The 21,809-nt window shown below is 50.4% G+C and overlaps 5 protein-coding genes and 1 non-coding gene across 17 annotated transcripts in view; 3 read left to right on the top strand and 3 right to left on the bottom strand.

The window, feature by feature from the left end:
* Positions 1-21,809, top strand: part of LOC119842642 (zinc finger protein 239-like) — a 1,225,455-nt gene that overhangs the window by 773,697 nt on the left and 429,949 nt on the right. The window lies entirely within an intron of this gene.
* The window catches only part of LOC119843367 (zinc finger protein 664-like), a 1,158,238-nt gene that overhangs the window by 624,831 nt on the left and 511,598 nt on the right, over positions 1-21,809 (top strand). The window contains exon 1 of one of the 4 annotated variants that reach the window (XM_043496961.1): positions 8,462-8,567. The exons of the other annotated variants lie outside the window; for them this stretch is intronic. The gene's annotated coding sequence lies outside the window, so the exon portion shown is untranslated. Of the gene's footprint in view, positions 1-8,461; positions 8,568-21,809 lie in introns of those variants that run through there. 4 annotated transcript variants of the gene reach the window in all.
* The window catches only part of LOC119842634 (zinc finger protein 879-like), a 224,907-nt gene that overhangs the window by 94,897 nt on the left and 108,201 nt on the right, over positions 1-21,809 (bottom strand). The window lies entirely within an intron of this gene.
* TRNAD-GUC lies at positions 3,344-3,415 on the bottom strand. Its single transcript has one exon. It is a non-coding gene; the product is annotated as a tRNA-Asp (tRNA).
* On the top strand, positions 3,795-12,143 carry LOC119843301 (zinc finger protein 436-like). Of its 3 annotated transcripts, none has more exons than XM_043496738.1 (5): positions 3,795-3,823; positions 8,480-8,567; positions 9,062-9,188; positions 9,777-9,890; positions 10,201-12,143. In XM_043496738.1, exons 2-5 carry the CDS (start codon positions 8,544-8,546, stop codon positions 11,598-11,600), a joined length of 1,665 nt encoding a protein of 554 aa, XP_043352673.1. In that variant the 5' UTR covers positions 3,795-3,823; positions 8,480-8,543; the 3' UTR covers positions 11,601-12,143. The 3 variants fall into 3 exon arrangements, with proteins under 3 accessions (XP_043352673.1, XP_043352672.1, XP_038228431.1); XM_043496737.1 differs by lacking the exon at positions 3,795-3,823 and adding an exon at positions 6,532-7,076; XM_038372503.2 differs by lacking the exons at positions 3,795-3,823; positions 8,480-8,567; positions 9,062-9,188 and adding an exon at positions 9,220-9,247.
* Positions 17,172-21,809, bottom strand: part of LOC119843303 (zinc finger protein 436-like) — a 33,634-nt gene continuing 28,996 nt past the window's right edge. For 4 of the 6 annotated variants that reach the window (XM_043496723.1, XM_043496728.1, XM_043496724.1 and 1 more), the window contains exons 3-4: positions 19,126-19,239; positions 17,172-18,796 (exon numbers count right to left, since the gene is read on the bottom strand). In XM_043496723.1, coding sequence (XP_043352658.1) covers positions 17,409-18,796; positions 19,126-19,239 — 1,502 coding nt within the window. In that variant the 3' untranslated portion in view covers positions 17,172-17,408. Of the gene's footprint in view, positions 18,797-19,125; positions 19,240-19,843; positions 19,971-20,449; position 21,809 lie in introns of all 6 variants that reach the window. The other 2 variants (XM_043496722.1, XM_043496726.1) reach the window with 2 other exon arrangements.

The raw sequence follows: 21,809 nt of genomic DNA on the forward strand, positions 1-21,809 counted from the left end.
AATTCTGCTGCCAGCCTTCTCCTCATGCATCTGTTTCCTTCCCACTTGTCTAAACTATTATGCCAGCCTCCACTTCTGCTGTCTCTCCTTTTGCCTTCTCTCTCTTTCCCCTACAAATCTGGCCCAGTCAGCTCAAACAACCAGAGGTTTTGCACCAGTGCCTGTGATCAGGGAGGCAGGTTAGAGCAAGGCCTTAGCCAGCCCGATGGGGAGAGAAGTTTGCCACAGAGGAGCTGATCAGCCAGCAGCCCGAGCCCAGGTTTGTCCTGCAGGGAGGATGCAAGCAAGATTGAATTCTGACAGGAGAAGTTTCTATGCGGGACGTCCCCTTAATGCTGGGAGAAGCTCCCCGAGCCCAGGGGCGGTGGGTCTTCAGGGGGCAGGGTCTGGGACAGGGAGCTGCAATGCGATGGGTTTATTGCTAGGACCCAGGAGTGGCTGGGGGAGCGATCACTGGCTGGACTCAGCCCGGGCAGCAGGAAGTGACTTGCGAAGCAGGATCCCTTGAAAGACAATAGGAGCATCCCTATTGTTGAGGAGTGGTCCTAGCTGGAAGGCTTTCCAGTGAGCATGGACTCCTGAAAGCTCTTGGGTGAGAGAGCTCTATTAGCTCTATTAGATTGACTTCGAGCCACCACAGGAATTACTGCAGTAGGCGATGTCCACACTACCCTCCTTGGGGTGGGCGGCCTGACCTCACCAGGAGCACTTCCGCTGACCTAAAAGGCACCGTCTGCGGAGCGGAGAGCCTGATCTCTCAGCCCCAGTGATTGCTCCCTCCCAGGAGCCTGGCTGCCCCAGAAGCTATGTGTGGGCTGCCTCTCTCCCACTCCATGTTCTCTGTCCCCCACCACACACACTCCTTCTCATAGGTGCCAACTCCTTGGGTGCCGGAGCACCCCCAGGGAAAAATTAGTGGGTGCTCTGCATCCACTGGCAACCAAGCTTCCCTCTCCCCCGCCCCACCTCCTCCTCCTCCCTCCCTGAACGCTCCGCATCCCCGCTCCTCCGCCTACCTCCAGCACTTCCCACCCGACCACTGCCAAACAGCTGTTTGGTGGCATTAGCATGCCCTGGGAGGGTGGGGAGGAGCAGGAACATGGTGCACTCAGGGGAGGAGGTGGGGAAGAGGTGGGGCCAGGGCGGGGACTTTGGGGAAGGGGTTGGAATGGGGGCAGGGTAGGGGTAGGAAGAGGTGGGGTGGGGTGGGGCCTCATGGAAGGGGTGAGTGGGGGCAGAGCCAGGGGCAGATGTGGGTTCAAGCACCCGGGGGAAAGCAGGGAAGTTGGTGCCTATGCTCCCTGTTCCCTGTAAAGAGCGGGGGAAGCCACATGGGGCTTCTCCCCTCCCCCACCATTCCCCTCCCAGTTTGACACCAGACCATTGATAACTACTCTGTCTTGGAGTACAGTCTTTCAACCAGTTGTGCACCCACCTTATAGTAATTTCATCTAGACCAATGAATTCGTCCCTGCTGGTCAGAGCCGAGTCTAACCCGGCTGCCCCCTGGTTACTTCCCCCGACTTTGGGAAGCCAAAGTTGTCCCCGATGCTTTCCCAACACTTATTGCACATTGGGTGCTGTTACGGTGGCCAGGTGCCCAGTTTTTGACTGGAAAGTCCAGTTAAAAAGGGAACCTGACAGTGTCTGATCAGATCTACTGACCAGACACCCAAAGTCTGGTTCAGGGGTGGGCAAACTTTTTGGTCCGAGGGCCACACTGGGGTGGGGAAATTGTATGCAGGGCCAGGGCAGGGGGTTGGGGTGCGGGAGGGAGTGTGGGATGTGGGAAGGGGTGCACTGTGCAGGGGGGGCTCAGGGCAGGGGTGCAGGAGGGGTGCAGACTGCGGGAGGGAGCTCAGGGCAGGGGGTTGGGGTACAGAAGGGGTGTGGGGTGTGACAGGGGCTCAGGGCAGGGAGTTGGGGTGCATGGGGGTATGGGGTGCAGCAAGGGGCTCAGGGCAGAGGATGGGGTGCAGTAAGGGGGCGAGGTGCAGGCAGGGGCTCAGGGCAGGGGGTTGGGGTGCACGGGGGGTGCAGGGTGCGGCGGGAGCTCAGGGCAGGGGCTTGTGGGGAAATGTTGGGGCAGGAGAAGTTCCGGCACTCCTGCTGTACTGTCTGGTTTCAAATATTACCTGGTTGGCAACCCAAATCGCTAGCTGAGAGGCTGTGAAAAATATTAACAAACATACAAATATCACTTTTCCAGGCACCAGACTTACTAGCTAGCAATAAATAAATTACAATGATTTTAATGTGTCTATGGGTAAGGGGACAGTTGGCTTCTCACTGAAACTTAGTGCGGGGGGGGGGGGAATTGATTGGCCCTCTCCCAGTACCAAAAGACCGGGGAAGGGCCAATGAGAAATGAAGAACCTGAGACTAGTCCCCAGGGCCAATGGGGAGAGGCCAAGGCTCTAGGTCAGCCTCATTGACAGGGCAGGCAGCCAATGAGGGAGTCGGAGCCTGGGGTGCCACCCTTGGTGTGAGCTGCAGCTGCCCGCTGGAGAATGGGAGAGGCGGGGCGGGGGCTTGGGGCAAGGGGTGGGGGAGGAGGGAGGTCGAGCATCCATCGGCCAGAGTGGAAGTCGGCGCCTATGGCAGCAGCGCTGAGCCAGAGGGAGGCTGGAGCAGTCCGGAGCTGGGTGCAGTGAGCAGCTGGGGAGGCTGACGGGGGACCCTGAGTGGGCAGAGCAGGGAGATACCCCCAGCCAAGAGGGCCCCATAAAATCTAATAGACCCAGCCCACTGGAGGGTTAATCCGGCCCTGCTCACAGAGCGGGGTGATGTGTTTTCCTTTCGCCTTTCCCATTTTTTCCTTATTTTTTTATTACTTGCTGTATAATAAATTGTATTTGTTCCGAACTCTATGCAGTGGTCAGGGAAGCATCCACAGCGAAGAGAGCACCCCGAAGGGGGATGCCCTAGTCTCCGTCCTCAGTGATCGCAACAAGATTGGGGGTTAAGTCCCATCAGGAATCCTGGGTCCAGCATGGTCAGAGTTTTGGGGACTAGTCCTTGAGGTCAGGTGGGCAACTGGGTGAAGGGAGTGGGAGCGAGGACTCAGATCCTTCTGCTATTCGATTCCACTGGCATGGTGTATAAGCCAGGAAAGCTCCCCACAACGGTTCCTCCCCACCCTGCTTACCTAAGTGCATATTTATTGGTTTGTCAAGCCAGGCTTTAAAAACCTCTAAGGCTGGAGATTCCACCACCTCCCTAGGTAACCCCTTCCCGTGCTTCACCGCCCTGCCGGTGAAATAGTGTTTCCTAATATCCAACCTAAACCTCCCGCACGGCAGCTTGAGACCACTGCTTCTTGTTCCATTAAAAAGAAGCTACTCTCCCCGTCGGGGAATCGAACCCCGGTCTCCCGCGTGACAGGCGGGGATACTCACCACTATACTAACGAGGACGTGGCGTCTGGTTTTCCCAGGGCTCGATGCTCGTGACGGGCCCTTCTGACCTTGGCGCCTGTGGGTGCAACAGGAGCCGGACACAGAGACGCTGCAGCGCGGTGGGTGGGTCGCTAGGACCCGGGAGCGGCTGGGGGGCGGCTCAGGGGGGCGGATCGCGGGGCTCAGGCCCGGCCGCGGGAAGTGACTCGCAGCCGCGGCGGCGACTCTGGCTCCCGGCGAGATCCCCGAGCCCCGGCGGCTGGTGCTGGGAGCCCGGAGCCCTGGCTGCAGCCGGGAGAGGGGAATCTCCAGCCGGGCCCTTCCCGCGGCTCCCCGGGAGCCTCCCCCAGGGCAGAGCCCCCAGCCCGGCCAGGGCCCCCTTCCCGGCCCGGCCCCTGCCCCGGGGGGGCCCGCTCGGAGGGAAGGTAAGAGAGACCCGCCCCCCCCGGCACCCCCGGGCTGCAGAGGGAGGGTTTGGCCCCAGGCTGCTCCCCGCGGAGCTGGCTGCGATCCCCTGCCCCGGGTCCAGGAAAGCTGCCGCCAGCTCCCGGTGTCTGCAGGGCGGGGGGAAACCCAGGAATGTGGGGGGCAGGGGGATAAAAATTCCCCCAGATGAGCTGAACTAGCTGCAGAGGGGCGGGGTAGCCAGCCCGGGCCATGCAGGAGGCTGGGACAGGGAATCAGGGACAGAGGGGATAAAAGTTCCCCCCTGGTGGGGCTTTTTCTCCCCCCTTTCCAAGGATCTTAGCTCCCAGGGCCGTGTCCTTAAAGGCTCAGTGCCTCGCAGAGCCTGGACAGGGCCGCTCTCCCCCCTGTTTGTTACTGAGCTGCTAAAGGAGACTTGATCCAGGGACCTATTTACAGACACCCCCCCCCCACACACACACAGATTTCACTAAAAGAAAAGGAGGATGGGATTTGGTGGAAAATGCATCCGATGAAGTGAGCTGTAGCTCACGAAAGCTTATGCTCTAATAAATTTGTTAGTCTCTAAGGTGCCACAAGTCCTCCTTTTCTTTTTGCGAATACAGACTAACACGGCTGCTACTCTGAAACAGATCTCACTGTCACACCTGCTTTGAGTGTTTAAAAGAATCCGGGTCTCAGTTCCTGTGTCTGCCTAAAGCCGCCCAGCGCTTCATCCGTGTGTCCTCACCCGTCCCTGTTCCCCTGAGTTTCACTCCCCTTGGAATCCAGTCTGGGCAGTTTCATTCCTTTACATTAGTTCCTTCTGAAAATATTCTTTTTATTACTCTGAGCTCTTCAGCTTCATTAGCGTTGTGCGGGAGGACATCTTTGTGCCATGGAATTCATATTTTTAATGGCAAATAATCATGGGAAATATTAATAGTTGCGAGGAGCTTCAGCAATCACATCTCAGGGTCTATTGCAAAATTGTAATTTGAGTTCAGTGCTGACTGATGCCATAGGTTGGTCTGAAAACTCCTTCAATTTCCTTTGCTTTAGCCAGTTGTTATTTTGTGTCCCTATCCAGCACCCTAGTGTTTTTTCTCATGTCCCATTTGTGTATAGAACTTAGTTCCCAAATATTCTCGTATAAAATACTTTTCAAAAATACATTTCTGTAGGTTTTTTTTTTATTAAGGTTAGATATACATCCCCAAGATAGATTGACAACCCCAAAAATTCAAACCCCGTGAGTTATGCACCCAAAAGTCTACAATTTAAATAAAGAAATAAATACATTTTGTTTTTCTTTTATTACCTTTTTGTGTCTGAGCCTTTGGGGTGTACTGGTTTTATAGGTTTACTGCTACCCCTTCCAAAGGATCCATATATCTAGAATGGTTGTATAATCCTGTAACATTCAATGCCATTTTGCACTTCCAGGAACATGTGATTCCCCACCACCACTTAAAATTGAAAATTCATTTGAAAACCTTGTTTCTGTAAGTAACCCCCCATCCTGCACACTCTGAAGTGCCCACTTGACTTTCCTATGACTTCATTTATTGTATGCATTGATGTGCATTTTTCTATCACATTGTTTATGCTTCTCATTCCCTATGTTTTCCATTTTTTGTTGTGATCCATTTCAGGGATGTTCTTCGTTGTGACGTGTACTGGTTTGTACGGCCAAAGTCAAAGAATTTTTTTAAAAAATTGCTCTTTTTCTCCTTTGCATTGGTCAGGTCTGGGCACACCGTGCTGACCTCACCTCGTTTACCTTTTGGTGAAATGAAGATACTTTGCATCAACTCTGTTTTTGCGACTTCCCTGGTCCTTCTCGCATGAACAGAGAGCAACAATACCCGAAGTCCAAAGGCGCCAACAATTCGATGTTTATTGGGGTGAACTTCCAGCAAGCGTGATTCCAGTTTCCTTCCTTAGTGTCCCCCTTCCCAGCTCTGACACCACAGCGCCTTACCTGTGTCCCTGTTCCCATTCCCCCCCCTTAGCAAAACGTGATTCCAATTTCCCCACTCCCATTCCCTGTTCCCATTTCCCCCTTCAGCAAAACATGATTCCACTTTCCCCACCCCCATTTCCTGTTCCCATTCCCCCCCACACACCCACTTCCTGATTGACTGCAGGCTATATAGTAAAACTTGAATTCTGCTTCGCTATACTTTAACCAATCATTTTACTGAAATTTAACTAACCAATCCTAACATATTGTAACATGATTATTTAACCAATTATACCCCACCACCTTAATTAGTTTACACCCAGCAAAATTAATTATACAGCAGACAGGAACAATCACAGAACCAGACAGAGATTATGCAGACAAACAATAGGGAAATGGGGACTACAGTGATAGAACAACAAAGAAATGAGGATTTCACATCCCAGCTCTTGATAAGTGAGTTCTTGCCAGACAGGATGCTATCAAACTAAGTTTTCTTTTACATCTTCTAGGCACTTCCCTTTCTCTGGAGGCGATGGGCATGATCAGGACAGGATTGTATCCGAACAGCCCATTAGCACCTTATTTCAGTGTGACTAGGTTGGAATGTGAGGAGGTGACCGGTCGCTTCCCAGCTTATGGCTGCCCCTGCTGCTTGGCCAAAGGCCTTAGCCTAAGATCAGAGCCTCAGACTGTCACAGTGACAGAAGGCCCTTACACCGGCAGACAGTGATTTTGGTTCTTTCTTTTATTCCTCTATAACTAGCCAAGTGATAAGAATACACCTCAATTCTTAGAGTATAGGCCTTTACAGCCAGGCCTGCATATCTATATCCTAACACTAGCTAATGCAGATTAGTTACCCCATGTGAAAAACACCCATTGTCTTATAGTCACAGACTAAGCTGCTGACTCTGATGTTAAATGACCTGTTATTGTTCATGGGCTGAAAACTCTGATACTGATTGTGTGTCTACTGCTTCTTCTCCTGTGCCAGGTGCTGCATCTGCATGTCTGTGCCCATTTCTGTGGGTGTCATGGAAAACAAATTGCAATCTTCAAAAGTAAAAGAATTAGCAGAGTCTCCCCCAGCCCCTCTCACCACTTTCTCTTATTTCCTTCCATTTACTTCTTCTGGGCTTGTCTGTGTGGTCTGCTGTTAAAGGTGTGAAGTTAATCAACATGAATTTCAGAGCTTTAAACCCCTGTGTGGACGCTCTCAGTCAAAAGTAAGGTGGCCTTAATTTTGACATTGGCAGTCAGGACAACCAGGCAGAGACTTTCCCCCAAACACTACAAATCATCAGGTCTTTGATCACTTCTTGAACATTTTTAAGTTTTGTATAGTCCAGGTGTAATGCACATGCGATGTTTCAAGTCCAAAGAGAAGGAGCGAAACAGTGGGGCGCTCATCTCATCTTCCGAGTGTTGCCTTATGTAGAAACGCCATTATGACATTTCACAGCTTTGGCCTGACACAATTTCAGTAGATGGGTTGAGGTGGAAATGTAAGGTGATCTCGCTCCTCTGCTGTCTCCTGCAAAGGACAGGACATCTTTCATGAGCAGGAGGGCGAAGGCCGGATAGTGTCATGGTAGATTCTGCTGTGCGCACAGAGGGTGTTGGCCTGGCTGCTCGGTGATCCCCTTTGTAAGGACCATAGCCCAAATGGCGGCACTCTTGTCCCATGGGAGAGAACTATAAAGACTCCTTTGATCTCTTGCCCTGGTGAGAGTGTGCCATGAGGGGTAGACACGGCACCAGAGTCCTCCCTGGCTTCATTCAGAGCCGTTCCAGAGCATGGAGACGGTGACTGCCCTAAACACCTGTCTCCTGTCCATGCTCTGATTGCCTCAGCTCTCAAGTGAGTAAAGAGGGAGCGGCCAGGCCAGGTGGCATGTGCCCAGTGAAAACATCCGATGCAGCTTTGGAAACAAATACAGAGCATGTCTGGTAACTGCCCCACCCTACTTATGGATGCTTTGGAGCAAGATCAGCCCTGTGCTGAGACACAGCATGACAATGTGTGAAGTGAGCTTAGTATATTTTTGTAACACCTGCCAGACTGTGCCTCACACTTTTGTGAGCATTGCACTCACAGACTCACCAACATGACCATCCTCATGTACAACAGGGGTAACAGACAATGCTCTCTGTCCAAGTTACATTTCCCTGGCAGAGCCTAGTTACAAGGGAAATATCCACGGGCAACCGCCTCCCTTCCCACACACACACTGCTCCCAGCTTACATTGGATTTTTTTAAAAAGAGACAAACTCATGATCTTTGGGGCTCTGATTCTTGAGTGTTCAGGGCTGCCCTCGGTCTTGGTCTGATTTCCAGGCAGGTTTTAGGTCTCAGCCACACCGGTGTCAGACCAGAGTCACGGCTGGCTCTGGCAGGAGGTGAGTACGGATGGGCCAATGGGATTAGCCTCTGCCTAGTTGTCCCCAGGGGCTGCCAGAGGAGAACAGGGCAGCTCATTCTTCAGGTGTTGTCAACAGAGGGCTCCGGCTATTGCTAAGGGAGAGGGGTTTACACTGCAATGGGGGGCAATCCCCAAGAGTGCCCCTTTGATTCTGTTCTTTTTTTAACGTTTGTCTCAGAGATGCTGTTACTGGGAGGGTCTAAAGAGCCTGGGGGGAATCAGGGTGCGACATGGACTCCAGCCCCTTCTGTAACCGCCCCCATCACCCCTCTCACCCCAACAGGCTGAGGAATCACGTCCATATTTCTCTCCAGATCGGTCCGTCTTCCAGGAGACGGGGAAGGGAAATGGCTGTGATGGAGCCAGCTCAGGTAGGGGATTTTCAGGGAGCTGCTGGGTGGGGGGAGGGAGACGCAGGGAGGAGATGGTGTGAGAAACTGCTGATTTTCTGAGTAGGACCATTGGCAGCAAAGGGGAGAGGGACATTCCCCAATATCGAAAACAGGACACAACCCCCGTGCACAGGGCTGGAGCCTGAACCCAGTAGACAGAAGCTGCTGTGAAATATGAAGGGAAGCTGTCGGGATTCCTGTCTCTGTCCCCAGCTCAGAGCTCTGCTTCCCGTGTCAGCTCGTGGCTGGCAGGCATGTGGCAAATGATAAGACTCTGACCTGCTCCGTGTGCTGGGGGGACAAGGAGCTCTCACCTTCTTTCCATGCCCTGAAGCCTCCTGACTGCTGTGAACAATAGGGGTCAGATTCTGCTACTCTGGCCTCCCAGAGCTTTGAGTTTTTCCCCTTTCCTATGACTAGTGGGATTGTGGCTGGGGCAGCAGGTGCTGAGTGGGGGACTCTTGTTGTTTCAGATGCCGGTGACCTTTGAGGAGGTGGCTGTGTATTTCACCCCGGGGCAGGGGGCTCTGCTGGACCCTGCTCAGAGAGCCCTCTACAGGGACGTCATGCAGGAGAACTATGAGACGGTGACCTCGCTGCGTAAGGGAGTCCCCTCCCCTCGGTTATTAGAAGCCGTGGAGTCTGTATGTGTGATTCTGGTCAGGTTCTTTCCTCATCAGTTAATCAGCGGGGAATGTTTTGCGTAATGCACAGCTGCTGTGTGAGAGGGACGTGCATCCCAGTGCCCTCTCCAGTGAGACATGGTGTCAAAACTTAATGGACATGCTAACTCATCCCCATCCCTCCAGCTTTCAAAGGGGCAGAAGTCATCCATTGTCCTTTCCGTATTGATTCCCATTCACACACACAATCCTTATTTACCTCCCTTCTTGGGAATAGCTCCAGCTCTTGGGAAGGCTTAGAAATAGGCAGGGATTTAACGACAGAGCTGTGTTCGTTAGCAAGGCCCCTAGACTGCACAGATCCTGGGAACTCCTAGTGAGCGTGTAAAAATTCCCCTCACCTCTCCAGACGTTTGCTTCTCCCAAGGGGGCTCAGCGACCATGTTCCCGTCTTCTTGGGTTCCACATTCCCCAGCAGGGCACAGGGATAAAATGTCCTTTGTGACAGACGCACTCTCAATCCTCCATGCACTCTGATCTGGTCTGATTTCCGCCCCCTTCACAGGATTCCCACTTCCCAAACCTGAGCTGATCTCCCGCCTGGAACGAGGGGAAGAGCCGTGGGTCCTGGATCTCCAGGTCTCCGAGGAAAGAGAGAGCCTGAGAGGGGCCTGCACAGGTGAGGATTGACACAGAAACCATCTGGGGAACGAAGGAAAAAGTTGAGAATCCCAAAAATACAGAGTAAGAGCCCTCAGTTCTTCCTCATCTCACCCAGGGCAGCGCTGTAGTCAGCAGAAATTGCTCAAGGCTTTCCACCTGTCCTGTTATCTGCAGGAGTTTCCTTCCCATCTTTCCTTCCCTGTGAGTGTTTGTGTGGGATGTGGAGGCAGAATCCAATTGCTCAGTCTTTGTTTCGGGTTTTCCCTCGGTGCTATTCCTCTTTCTCCCCAGCACAATGACTTCTGTCTGGATTGTCTCTCTCCCAGCAGGTGCTGAGCGAGTGAGTGAGAAGGAGGAGGGGAGTCATCAGAAAGTGCTTGGGGAAGTGAAACCACAGGGGACCTTTGTGGGAAGAGTTGAAGGGAATTTTTCCCAGTGCGGGGAACAAGGAGAAACCTGGGGAAATTGGCACAGGTCAGAGAACCTTCAGGGAAACCACCCAAGGAAAAAACTGGATGAATCTATTAAATGTGGGGGAGGAGACAAGGATCCCACAATCCAGCAGACAAATCCCAAGGAAGACACATCCTGTCACTGTCTGCAGTGTGGGAAAGGATTCATTCTGAGATCACAGCTTCTTACACATCAGAGAATCCAAACTGCAGAGAAACCTCTTCAATGCTTGGACTGTGGGGAAAGCTTCAAGAATCGCTCAGACCTGAATAACCATGGGAGAAGCCACACAGTAGAGAGAGCCTCTCAATGCCTCAAGTGCGGAAAATGTTTCATTTGGAAGTCAGAATTACTTAGACATCAGTTAAGCCACACAGGAGAGAGACCCCATAAGTGCTTGGACTGTGGGAAAAGTTTCATACAGAGGTCAGACCTTCTTAAACATCAGGCAATCCACACAGGAGAGAGACCCCATAAGTGCTTCGACTGTGGGAAAAGTTTCATACAGAGGTCAGACCTTTTTAATCATCAGGCAATCCACACAGGAAAGAGACCCCATAAGTGCTTGGACTGTGGGAAAAGTTTCATACGGAGGTCAGACCTTACTCATCATCAGAGGATCCACGCAGGAGAGAGACCTCACAAGTGCTTGGACTGTGGGAAAAGTTTTATACGGAAGTCAGACCTTATTCAACATCAGAGAATCCACACAGGAGAGAAACCTCACAAGTGCTTGGACTGTGGGAAAAGTTTCAGACGGAGGTCAGCTCTTTTTAAACATCATGCATTACACACAGGAGAGGGAACCCATAAGTGTTTAGTCTGTGGAAAAAGTTTTGTATGGAGATCAGACCTTGTTAAACATCAGGTCTTCCACACAGGAGAGAGACCCCATAAATGTTTAGACTGTGGGAAAAGATTCATACGGAGGTCTGACCTTCTTAAACATCAGATAATCCACACAGGAGAGAGACCCCATAAGTGTGTGGACTGTGGAAAAAGTTTCATACAGAGGTCAGACCTTCTTAAACATCAGATAATCCACACAGGAGAGAGACCCCATAAATGTTTAGTCTGTGGAAAAGGTTTCATATGGAAGTCACGCCTTGTTAAACATCAGAGAATCCACACTGGAGAAAGACCCCACAAGTGCTTGGACTGTGTGGAGATTTCACACAGAGATCACACCTCATTAATCATGAGAGAATCCACACAGGATCTAAAGTTCTCTGAGACAGGGACAGAAAGTGTTAAGGAAATTGCACGTCATTGACCTAGATTCAACCTTTAGAGACATGTTAGAAAAGTGTGTCCTTGTTAGGTAAAAAAGAGCTTTGAAAGGTAAACATGTATTGTTAAAGACATGGAAGAAGATGTTAACTGTAGTAGTCGTTGTTTAGCTATATCTTATTAGGGGTTAACAATGGTAATAAACGGTTCTTGTCTAGGGCTGTATTCTGTTAATTCAAAGATCAAAAGGGAATATTAACATTTAGATAAAACTTGATTGTAATAATGTCCTTGTTTGTCTCCTGAAAGTTTGTGATAAACTGTCTATGAACTGCTTTATGGAGAATCACCTGATGTTAATCTATGTTAATTACCAGTGATGATTAGAAAATAGAAGGTTACTTCAAAAGACTCTTGTTTAGCCAAGGACTGTGTGCTGTCAAGATGCTGCAAAAATGATCCTTTCTTCTCTGACCTGCCTAAGCTTTATTCGGTGGGGAGTGTGAGTTGGAAGACGGAGATCTCCAGTCCCCTCTGGACCGCCCTGACATTGAAATTTGGACATTGGACTAGAACTTGATGAAATGATTCTGAAAAGGACTCTTTGCAATTCTAAAGCATCATCTCTACAGTAAAAAGAAAAGGAGGACTTGTGGCACCTTAGAGACTAACAAATTTATTTGAGCATAAAGTCATTGAGTCTCTAAGGTGCCACAAGTACTCCTTTTCTTTTTGCTAATACAGACTAACACGGCTGCTACTCTGAAACATCTCTACAGTGAAATTGACCTAAGGACTCTATGCATGGCTGTATGTATAATGATCTTTTAACCAACACACACTCTTTTCTTCTTTTAATAAAGCTTAGTTGAGTTAATAAGAATTGGCTGTAAGCATGTATTTTGGTGAGAACTGAAGTATTCCTTAACTTGGTGGATAATGTATTGAATCCTTTGGGATTGGTGGAACTTTTTAATATGATGAAGATTTTCAGTAATCCCCATCATGTTGAAGTAGGCTGTCTGGGAGGGAGCCTAAGGCTTCAAGAGAGCTGTGCTTTGGTCTCTGTGTAGCAGTAAGGTTTTGTAGAAGCTGTTTCGTTGCTGGCTTGGTGAATCTAAGTACTGGAATATCCACCAGTTTTAAGGATTGTTGGCCCTATTCTTTGCAGTTTGCCCAAATTGAGCAATCTCAGTGTGGCCCCCCGGGACCCTGGTCACAACTTCAGAAATGCCTTGCCTGTGGGGAAAGCTTCATTCAACCATCGTGGCTCCTTAGCCCCCGTGGACAGGGGGAATGCATTGTGGCTATCCTCCCCTGTGAGACCCCCAGTTGCCCCAGGCGTGGGTGAATAATCCCCAGCTGCCCAGCCTGTGTGGGCAAGGCAGGAATCTGCAGCAGCACCCCTGCCTGGGAGGAGAATGACTCAGCTTCCCAGTCCTCGGGGATGAGGGGATTCCCCCATCGCTCTGACTCCAGCCACTGCTGATGGCGGCGGGGAATGCCCTGCATTTCCCCAGCCTCCATGGGGTCATGCCCCGGGGCTCTCCAGCCCATGGTATCAGAGGGAAAAATCCCCTGCAGCTCCACAACCGCTTCAGCTGATGGGGAAACACCCCCGCAGCTTGCAAGCCACCACCAGTCCTCATGGGCCCATGGCTTCCCACTCTTCCCAGGCACTGGGGGATGCCCTGCAGTTCCCCACTACCCGTGGCATTGCGGAATACCCCTCAGTTTCCCAGTCGCCATGCGTGCCTGGGACCTCTGGAGTTCCCAAGGACCCACGGATGGGGGAGGAATCCCGAGTAGCTCCCCAGGGGTTGGGGGCGTTGGGGAATTTCCCTGGGGGCAGGGAGGAAATGGCTTTCCTTCCCCAGGCCCTGTGAATGGGGGTGAATATCCTCTAAGCCTCCCCAGAAGCTGGGGAGTTGGGAATCCACCCCCAGTGCAGGGTGCAGGGAGGAAATCCTTTGAAGCTCCCTATTCCTCACTTGTGTGGGGGAATCCAGTCTCCATGGCCATTGGGGATCCCCCTGTGGCTCTGCACTCTCCATTCATCGCAAGTTGTAGGGATACCACACTGCTCTGCATTCCCCATGATTCAGGGGGACCCTGGGAGCTCCCTAGCCACTGCAGGCACCTGGGCAACCCCTGCAGCTCCCAGCTTGTGGGAGGGAATCCCCCCAGCTGCCCAGTGTCTGTAAGTGTGGGGGACCCCTGGACCTCTGGGCATGGGGGAATGCCCCATGGCTCCCCAGCCATCATGGACAGGGGCATTCTGCAGCTCCCGTCTCCACGGGATCTCCCATAGCTCCCCAGGGCCCATAGAGGGGGACCCACAGAGCTCGCTAGCCACCACAGGTGTCAGGGTAATCCCCGCAGCTCCCCAGCCTGGGGGGAATTCCCACAGATCCCCAGCCCCAGCAGATGGGGGATCCCCCACAGCTCCCCAGTCGCTGCCAGTTTGGGGGAGCCCCAGAGCTCTCCAGTCCTCCAGGATGTGGGGGACCATGGTGCTCCCTAGCCCTTGCAGGCAGCAGGGTAACCCCCACAGCTCCCCAGCCTAGGGGAAGAAATCCCCCAGAGCGCCCCAGTCCTCTGGAGGTGGGAGATCTCCCGCAGCTCATCCATGTTGTAAACATTTCAGGTGACATTGTAAACAAGAAGCGGGCAGCATTATCTCCCATAAATGTAAACAAACTTGTTTCTCTAAGTGATTGCCTGAACAAGAAGCAAGTGTGAACTTACTGACCAAGATCGCTCAATTAGGGCAAACTGCAAAGAATGGGGCCGACAATCCTCAAAACTAGTGGCTATTCCAATACTTTGATTCCCCAAGCCAGCAACAAAGCAGCTTCTACAAAACCTTACTGCTACACAGAGGCCAAAGCACAGCTCCCTGGAAGCAACCCAGCCTTGGGCTCCCTCCCAGACAGCCCAGTGAAATATGATGGGGACTGCTGAAAATCTTCATCATATTAAAAAGTTCCACCAATCCCAAAGGATCCAATACATTATCCACCAAGTTAAGGAATACTTCAGTTCTTACCCAAATACACGCTTACAGCCAATTCTTATTAACTCAACTAAGATTTATTAAAAGAAAAAAGGAGAGAGCATGTTGCTTAAAAGATCACCCTGGTCTACACTATGGGGTTAGGTCAAATTTAGCCGCTTTAGGTCAATTTAAAAATGACCTCGTCCACACAGCCAACCCCATTCCTAAAAAAGACCTAAAGGGCTCTTAAAATCAATTTCTATACTCCTCCCCGATGAGGGGAGTAGCGCTAAAATCGACCTTACTGGGTCAAATTTGGGGTAGTGCGGATGCAAATCTATGGTATTGGCCACCAGGAGCTATCCCAGAATGCTCCATTGTGACTGCTCTGGACAGCACTTTGAACTCCAATGCACTAGCCAGGTACACAGGAGAAGCCCTGGGAACTTTGGAATTTCATTTCCTGTTTGGTCAGCGTGGCGAGCTCAGCAGCACAGGTGACCATGCAGTCCCCCCAGAATCGTAAAGCATAGAATGTTTCTACGCTCCCCCTATCATCTCCGTCCCTACAAACGTATTGTAGATTGAAGACTAAAAAAACGCATTCGTGATGACATGTTTTCCGAGCTCATGCAGTCCTCCTGCACTGGTAGGGCACAGCTTAATGCATGGAGGCATTGAGTGGCAGAGCCCAGGAAAGAATTAAGTGAGCGCAAAGAGAGGAGGCAGGATGCGATGCTGAGGCTAATGGGGAAGCAAACGGAGATGATGAAACGTCTGTTGGAGCTGCAGGAAAGTCAACAAGAGCACAGACTCCCGCTGCATCCACTGTTTAATCGCCTACCCTCCTCCCCCTGTTCCATAGCATTCTCACCCAGACACCCAAGAATGCGGTGGGGGAGGCTCCAGGCACCCAGCCACTCCACTCCAGAGGATGGCCCAAGCAACAGAAGGCTGTCATTCAAACAGTTTGATTTTTAGTGTGGCTGCAGTAAGCAATATATCCTTGTCCTTCCCTCCTCCCCAACCCCACCTGGGCTACCTTGGCCGTTATCTCATTTTTTATTAATTAATAAAGAAAGAATGGTTTCAAAACAATAGTTACTTTATTTCAAAGGGGGAGGGTGGTTGGCTTACAGGGATTAAAATCAACAAAGTGGGCGGGTTTGCATCAAGGAGAAACACACACAACTGTCACACCATAGCCTGGCCAGTCATGAAACTGGTTTTCAAAGCCTCTCTGATGCACAACGTGCCTTGCTGTGCTCTTCTAATCACCCTGGTGTCTGGCTGCTCAAAATCAGACGCCAGGCAATTTGCCTCAACCTCCCACCCCGCCATAAATGTCTCCCCCTTACTCTCACAGATATTATGGAGCACACAGCAAGCAGCAATAACAATGGAAATGTTGGTTGCGCTGAGGTTTGACCTAGTCAGCAAAGAGCACCAGCGAGCTTTTAAACGTCCAAAGGCACATTCCACCACTTGCTCAGCCTATAGTTGGCCTGCTCCTTACTACCGTCCAGGCATCATGAACCATGGGAGCAAGGGGTAGGCTGGGGTAGGTGCGACCACGCAGTGCTGCCGGCTGGGAGAGCAGCCTGAGGCAGAAGCCTCCAGCTCGCATGATATTCTAGGCAGAACTGAATCTCCATGAGACGGAACTTAAAGAAGAGAATGACCTGGAGTCTCTGGCTCCCATTCGGTGCTCTAAGAGGAGAATAGCCATGTCTGTCCAGGCGCCCCTGATCTACCTCACCGAGGTCTGCCAGGAGCACCCAGGAGACGTACAATGGCTGTCAGTCCTACTGCACCATCTGCCGCGAAGGCAAGGAGCTGCTGCTGTGTGGAGACGTATGGTGACAGTAAGCTGAGCAGGCTCCATGCTTGCTGTGGTATGGCGTCTGCACGGGTAACCCAGGAAAAGAGGCGTGAAACGATTCTCTGCTGTTGCTTTGAGGGAGGGAAGGGGGCCTGACGACATGTACCCAAAACCACCCGTGACAATGTTTTTGCCCCATCAGGCACTGGGAGCTTAACCCAGAATTCCAATAGGCAGCGGAGACTGCGGGAACTGTAGGATAGCTACCCACAGTGCACCGCTCTGTAAGTCGATGCTAGTCACGGTAGTGAGGACACACTCCACCCACTTAATGCGCTTCGTGTGGACATACGAAATTGACTGTATAAAATAGGTTTCTAAAAATCGACTTCTATAAAATCGACCTAATTTCGTATTGTAGACATACCCACAAATACGCATAGAGTCCTTAGGTCAGTTTCACTGTACAACTGATGCTTTAGAATTGCAAAGAGTCCTTTACGGAATCATTTCATCCAGTTCTAGTCCAATGTCCAAATTTCAGTATCAGGGCAGTCCAGAGGGGACTGGAGATCTCCATCTTCCGACTCACACTCCCCCCTCCCACGAATAAAGCTTAGGCAGATCAGAGAAGAAAGGATCATTTTTGCAGAGTCTCGACAGCACACAGTCCTTGACTGAACAAGAGTCTTTTGAAGTAACCTTCTATTTCCTAAACATCAATGGTAATTAATTACATGGCTTAACATAAGGTGATGCTACATAAAGCAGTTCATAGATAAACAATGACATTATTACAACCAACCAACTAAATGTTTATATTTCCTTTTGATCTCTGAATTAAAAGAATACAGCCCTAGACAGGAACCATTTATTTCCATTGTTAACCTCTAAGAAGATATAGCTATACAACGACTGCTACAGTTACCATCTTCTTCCGTGTCTTTAACAATACACGTTTACCTTTCGAAGCTCTAGTTTATCTAACGAGGACACACTTTTCTAATATGTCTCTAAAGGTTGAATCTAGGTCAATGACGGGCAATTTCCTTAACACTTTCTGTCCCTGAGTCAGAGAACTTTAGATCCTGTGTGGATTCTCTCATGTTTAATGAAGTGTGATCTCTATGTGAAATTTCCCCACAGTCCAAGCACTTGTGGGGTCTCTCTCCAGTGTGGATTGCCTGATGTCTAACAAGGTTTGAGCTCTGTATGAAACATTTCCCACAGTCTAAGCACTTATGGGGTCTCTCTCCTGTGTGGATTCTCTGATGTTTAACAAAGTGTGACCTCCATATGAAACCTTTCCCACAGACTAAACACTTGTGGGGTCTCTCTCCAGTGTGGATTCTCTGATGTTTAACAAGGTCTGACCTCTGTATGAAACATTTTCCACAGTCCTCGCACTTATGGGGTCTCTCTCCTGTGTGGATTCTCTGATGTTTAACAAGGTCTGACCGCCGTATGAATTTTTTTCCACAGTCTAAACATTTATGGCGTCTCTCTCCTGTGTGGAATGCCTGATGTTTAACAAGGTCTGACCTCCATATGAAACTTTTTCCACAGACTAAACACTTATGGGGTCTCTCTCCTGTGTGGAATGCATGATGTTTCAAAAGAGCTGACCTCCGACTGAAACTTTTCCCACAGTCCAAGCACTTGTGAGGTCTCTCTCCTGTGTGGATTCTCTGATGTTGAATAAGGTCTGACCTCTGTATGAAATTTTTCCCACAGTTCATGCACTTATGGGGTCTCTCCCCTGTGTGGATTCTCTGATGATTAACAAGGACTGACCTCCGACTGAAACTTTTCCCACAGTCCAAGCACTTATGGGGTCTCTCTCCTGTGTGGATTGCCTGATGATTAAAAAGGTCTGACCTCTGTTTGAAACTTTTGCCACAGTCCAAGCACTTATGGGGTCTCTCTCCTGTGTGGCTTAGCTGATGTCTAATTAGTTCTGATTTCCAAATGAAACATTTCCCGCACTCTAGGCATTGAGAGGGTTTCTCTCTTCTGTGGCTTCTCCCATGGTTATTCAGGGCTGAGCGACTATTGAAGCTTTCCCCACAGTCCGCGCATTGAAGTGGTTTCTGTCCATTATGGATTGTCTGATGTGATCTCAGAATGAATCCTTCCCCATAACCGAGGCATTCATAGAGTTTGTCTGCCTTGGAATTTGTCTGCTGGTTTGTGGGATTATTGTCTCCTTCCCCACATTTAATAGATTCATCCACTTTCTTCCTTGGGTGGTTTCCCTGCAGCCTCTCTGACCTGTGCCAATTTCCCCAGGCTTTTCCCTGTTCCCAGCACTGGGAAAAGTTCCCTTCAGCTCTTCGCACAGAGGTCCCCTGTGGTTCCACTTCCCCGGGAACTTCCTCATGGTCATTCTCCTCTTTGTTTTCACTCACTCTCTCATCACCTGCCAGGAAAGAGAGACAATTCAGACAGGAGTCACTGTGCTGGGGAGAAAGAGGAATAGCACCGAGGGAAAACGCGACATACTACAGTTGCGAATACTGAGCAATTGGATTTTGCCTCCACATCCCACACAAACACTCAAAGGGAAGGAGAGACAGGAAGGAAACTCCTGCAGCTAACAGGACAGGTGGAAAGCCATGAGCAATATCTGCTGACTACAGCGCTGGCCTGGGCGAGATGAGGAAGAACTGAGGGTGCTTAATCACACCACATTTTTAGGATTCTCCACTTTTTCTTCATTCCCCAGATGATTTCAATGTCAGTCCTCACCTGTGTGGGCCCCTCTCAGGCTCTCTCTTTCCTCGGAGGCCTGAAGATCCAGGACCCACGGCTCTTCCCCTTGTTCCAGGCGGGAGATGAGCTCAGGTTTGGGAATGGAGAATCCTGTGCGGGGGGGAAGGGAAATCAGACCAGATCAGGGTGCATGGAGGATTGAGAGCGCATCTGTCACAAAGGACATTCTGTGAGCGGAACTTGTCCCTGTGCTCTGCTGAGGAACATGGAAACCAAGAGGACGGGAACATGGTTGCTGAGCCCCCTTGGGAGAAGCAGACGTCTGGGGAGGTGAGGGGAATTTTTACACCCTCAGTACGTGTTCCCAGGATCTGAGCAGTCTAGGGGTCTTGCTGACGCACACACAGCTCTGTTGTTAAACCTCTATCTATTTCTAAGCCTTCCCAATGGATGGAGCTATTCCCAAGAAGGGAGGTAAATAAGGATTCAGTGTAAATGGGAATCAATACAGAAAGGACAACGAATGAATTCTGCCCTTTGAAAGCTAGAGGGGTGGGGATGAGCTAGCATGTCCATTAAATTTTGACACCCTGTCTCACTGGAGAGGGCAAGGAGATGCAAGCCTCTCTCACAGGGCAACTGTTCATTATGCAAAACATTCCCCTCTGATCTAACTGATCAGGGAAGAACCTGACCAGATTCATACATACAAACTCAATGGCTTCTAATAACCGAGGGGATGGGGATCCCTTACCCAGCGAGGTCACCATCTCATAGTTTTCCTGCATGACATCACTATAGAGGGCTCTCTGAGCAGGGTCCAGCAGAGCCCCCTGCTCCTGGGTGAAATACACAGCCACCTCCTCGAAGGTCACCAGCATCTGAAACAAGAAGAGTCCCCCACTCAGCACCTGCTGCCCCAGCCACAATCCCACTAGTCATGGGAAACGAAAAAAAAAAAAAAAGTGAATCTCTGGGAAGGCCAGAGTAGAAGAATCCCACCCTCACCCTGCTCAGAGCAGCCAGGAGGCTTCAGGGGGTGGGAGAAGGTGAGTGCTCCCTGTCCACCCCAGCACACGGAGCAGGGCAGCCCTGACAGACACAGGCTGATATGGGAAGCAGAGCTCTGAGCCAGGGACAGGAATCCCAAGAGCTTCCCTTCGTATTTCACAGGAGCCTCTGGCTAGTGGGTTCAGGCTCCAGCCCTGTGCAGGGGGGTTGTGTCCCATTTTTGAAATGGGCGAAGGTCCCTCCCTCCCCATCAACAATGGGCCTACTCAGAAAATCAGCAGCTTTCTCACACCCTGTCTCCTCCCTGCCTCTCCCTCCCCTGCCCAGCAGCTCCCTGAAAATCCCCTACCTGAGCTGGCTCCATCACAGCCATTTCCCTTCCCTGTCTCCTGGAAGACAGGTCGATCTGGAGCGAAGTGTGGATGTGATTCCTTAGCCTGTCAGGGTAAGAAGGGGGATGGGGGAGTTTACATTAGGGTCTTCAGTCCATGTGACACCCTGATTCCCCCCAGGCTCTTCAGACCCTCCCAGTAACAGCATCTCTCAGCCAAATGCTAGAAAAAGAGCAGAATCAAAGGGGCCATTTTGAGGGATTGCCCCCCATTTCAGTGTAAACCCCTATCCCTTAGCAATAACCAGAGCCCTGTGGTGGCAGCACCTGAAGAATGAGCTGCCCTGGATTCCCCCAGCAGCCTCCAGGGACAGGCAGGCAGAGGCTGATCCCGTTGGCCCATCTACACTCACCCCCTGACAGAGCCAGTAGTGACTCCGGTCTGACTCCAGTGTGGCTGAGATCTAAAACCTGCCTGGAAATCAGACCAAGACCTAGCATAGCCTTGAACACTCAAGAATGAGAGCCCCAAAGATCATGAGTTTGTCTCTTTTAAAAAAAAATCCAATGTAAGCTGGGAGCAGTGTGTGTGGGGGAAGGGAGGGGGTTGCCCGTGGATATTTCCCTTGTAACTAGGCTCTGCCAGGGAAATGTAACTTAGACAGACAGCATTGTCTGTTACTCCTGTCATACATGAGGATGTAGGGGTGGCCCTAGACTAGCTGCCAGCAAGTGGTGCCCTAGGCGAACCATGCAATTGGCGCCCCCACCCCCAAACGCCCATGGCAGATCTAGGCTGAAGTTTTTAGTAAACTGGGGAACATTTTGCCCCTTTTTTCCTTTTAAAGTTTTTTAAGCGTTTTCTTTTAAACAGAGGCTTAATTATTCGGTTTGTCCATCCATCCTTCTGTCCAACTTATGTTTCTGAGATCAGATAAAATAGAGACACGAAATTTTCAGAATAGATTTGTACATGACAGCTAGATATTTCATTCCAATTTCAAATAAAAATGTATTAAAAATGTTAATTATAATTTTTATTATTAGAAATCCAAAATCATCCATTACGCAATCCTGCTTTAACTGCCATTTCCACCACATCCAATATAGAAAGAAGTAAGAAAACTCTTCAATGAACTTTAACCTGTATTTACAAAACACTCTGAATAAAAAACACTCTGTGCTCTTAAAACATGACTTTTCGTTTAAGTTTTGAAAATTCAGACACTAGTTCTTTTAGCCTTGGTCTACACTGGGAGGGGTGGTGGGGCTCGATGTAAGGTATGCAACTTCAGCTACGTGAATACCTCGATCGACTTACTGCGGCATCTTCATGGCGTAGGGTCGACGGCCGCCGCTCCCCTGTCGACTCCACTTC

The sequence above is a fragment of the Dermochelys coriacea genome, chromosome 14 (assembly GCF_009764565.3).
Source record: "Dermochelys coriacea isolate rDerCor1 chromosome 14, rDerCor1.pri.v4, whole genome shotgun sequence".
Lineage (NCBI taxonomy): Eukaryota > Metazoa > Chordata > Testudines > Dermochelyidae > Dermochelys > Dermochelys coriacea.

Excerpts from the sequence above, each read along its gene's own strand:
- LOC119843301 (XM_043496738.1), top strand. The coding sequence starts at position 8,544 with ATGGCTGTGATGGAGCCAGCTCAG. Across the intron at positions 8,568-9,061 it reads CTGTGATGGAGCCAGCTCAG|ATGCCGGTGACCTTTGAGGA; the intron begins GTAGGGGATTTT and ends TTGTTGTTTCAG. Across the intron at positions 9,891-10,200 it reads CCTGAGAGGGGCCTGCACAG|CAGGTGCTGAGCGAGTGAGT; the intron begins GTGAGGATTGAC and ends TCTCTCTCCCAG.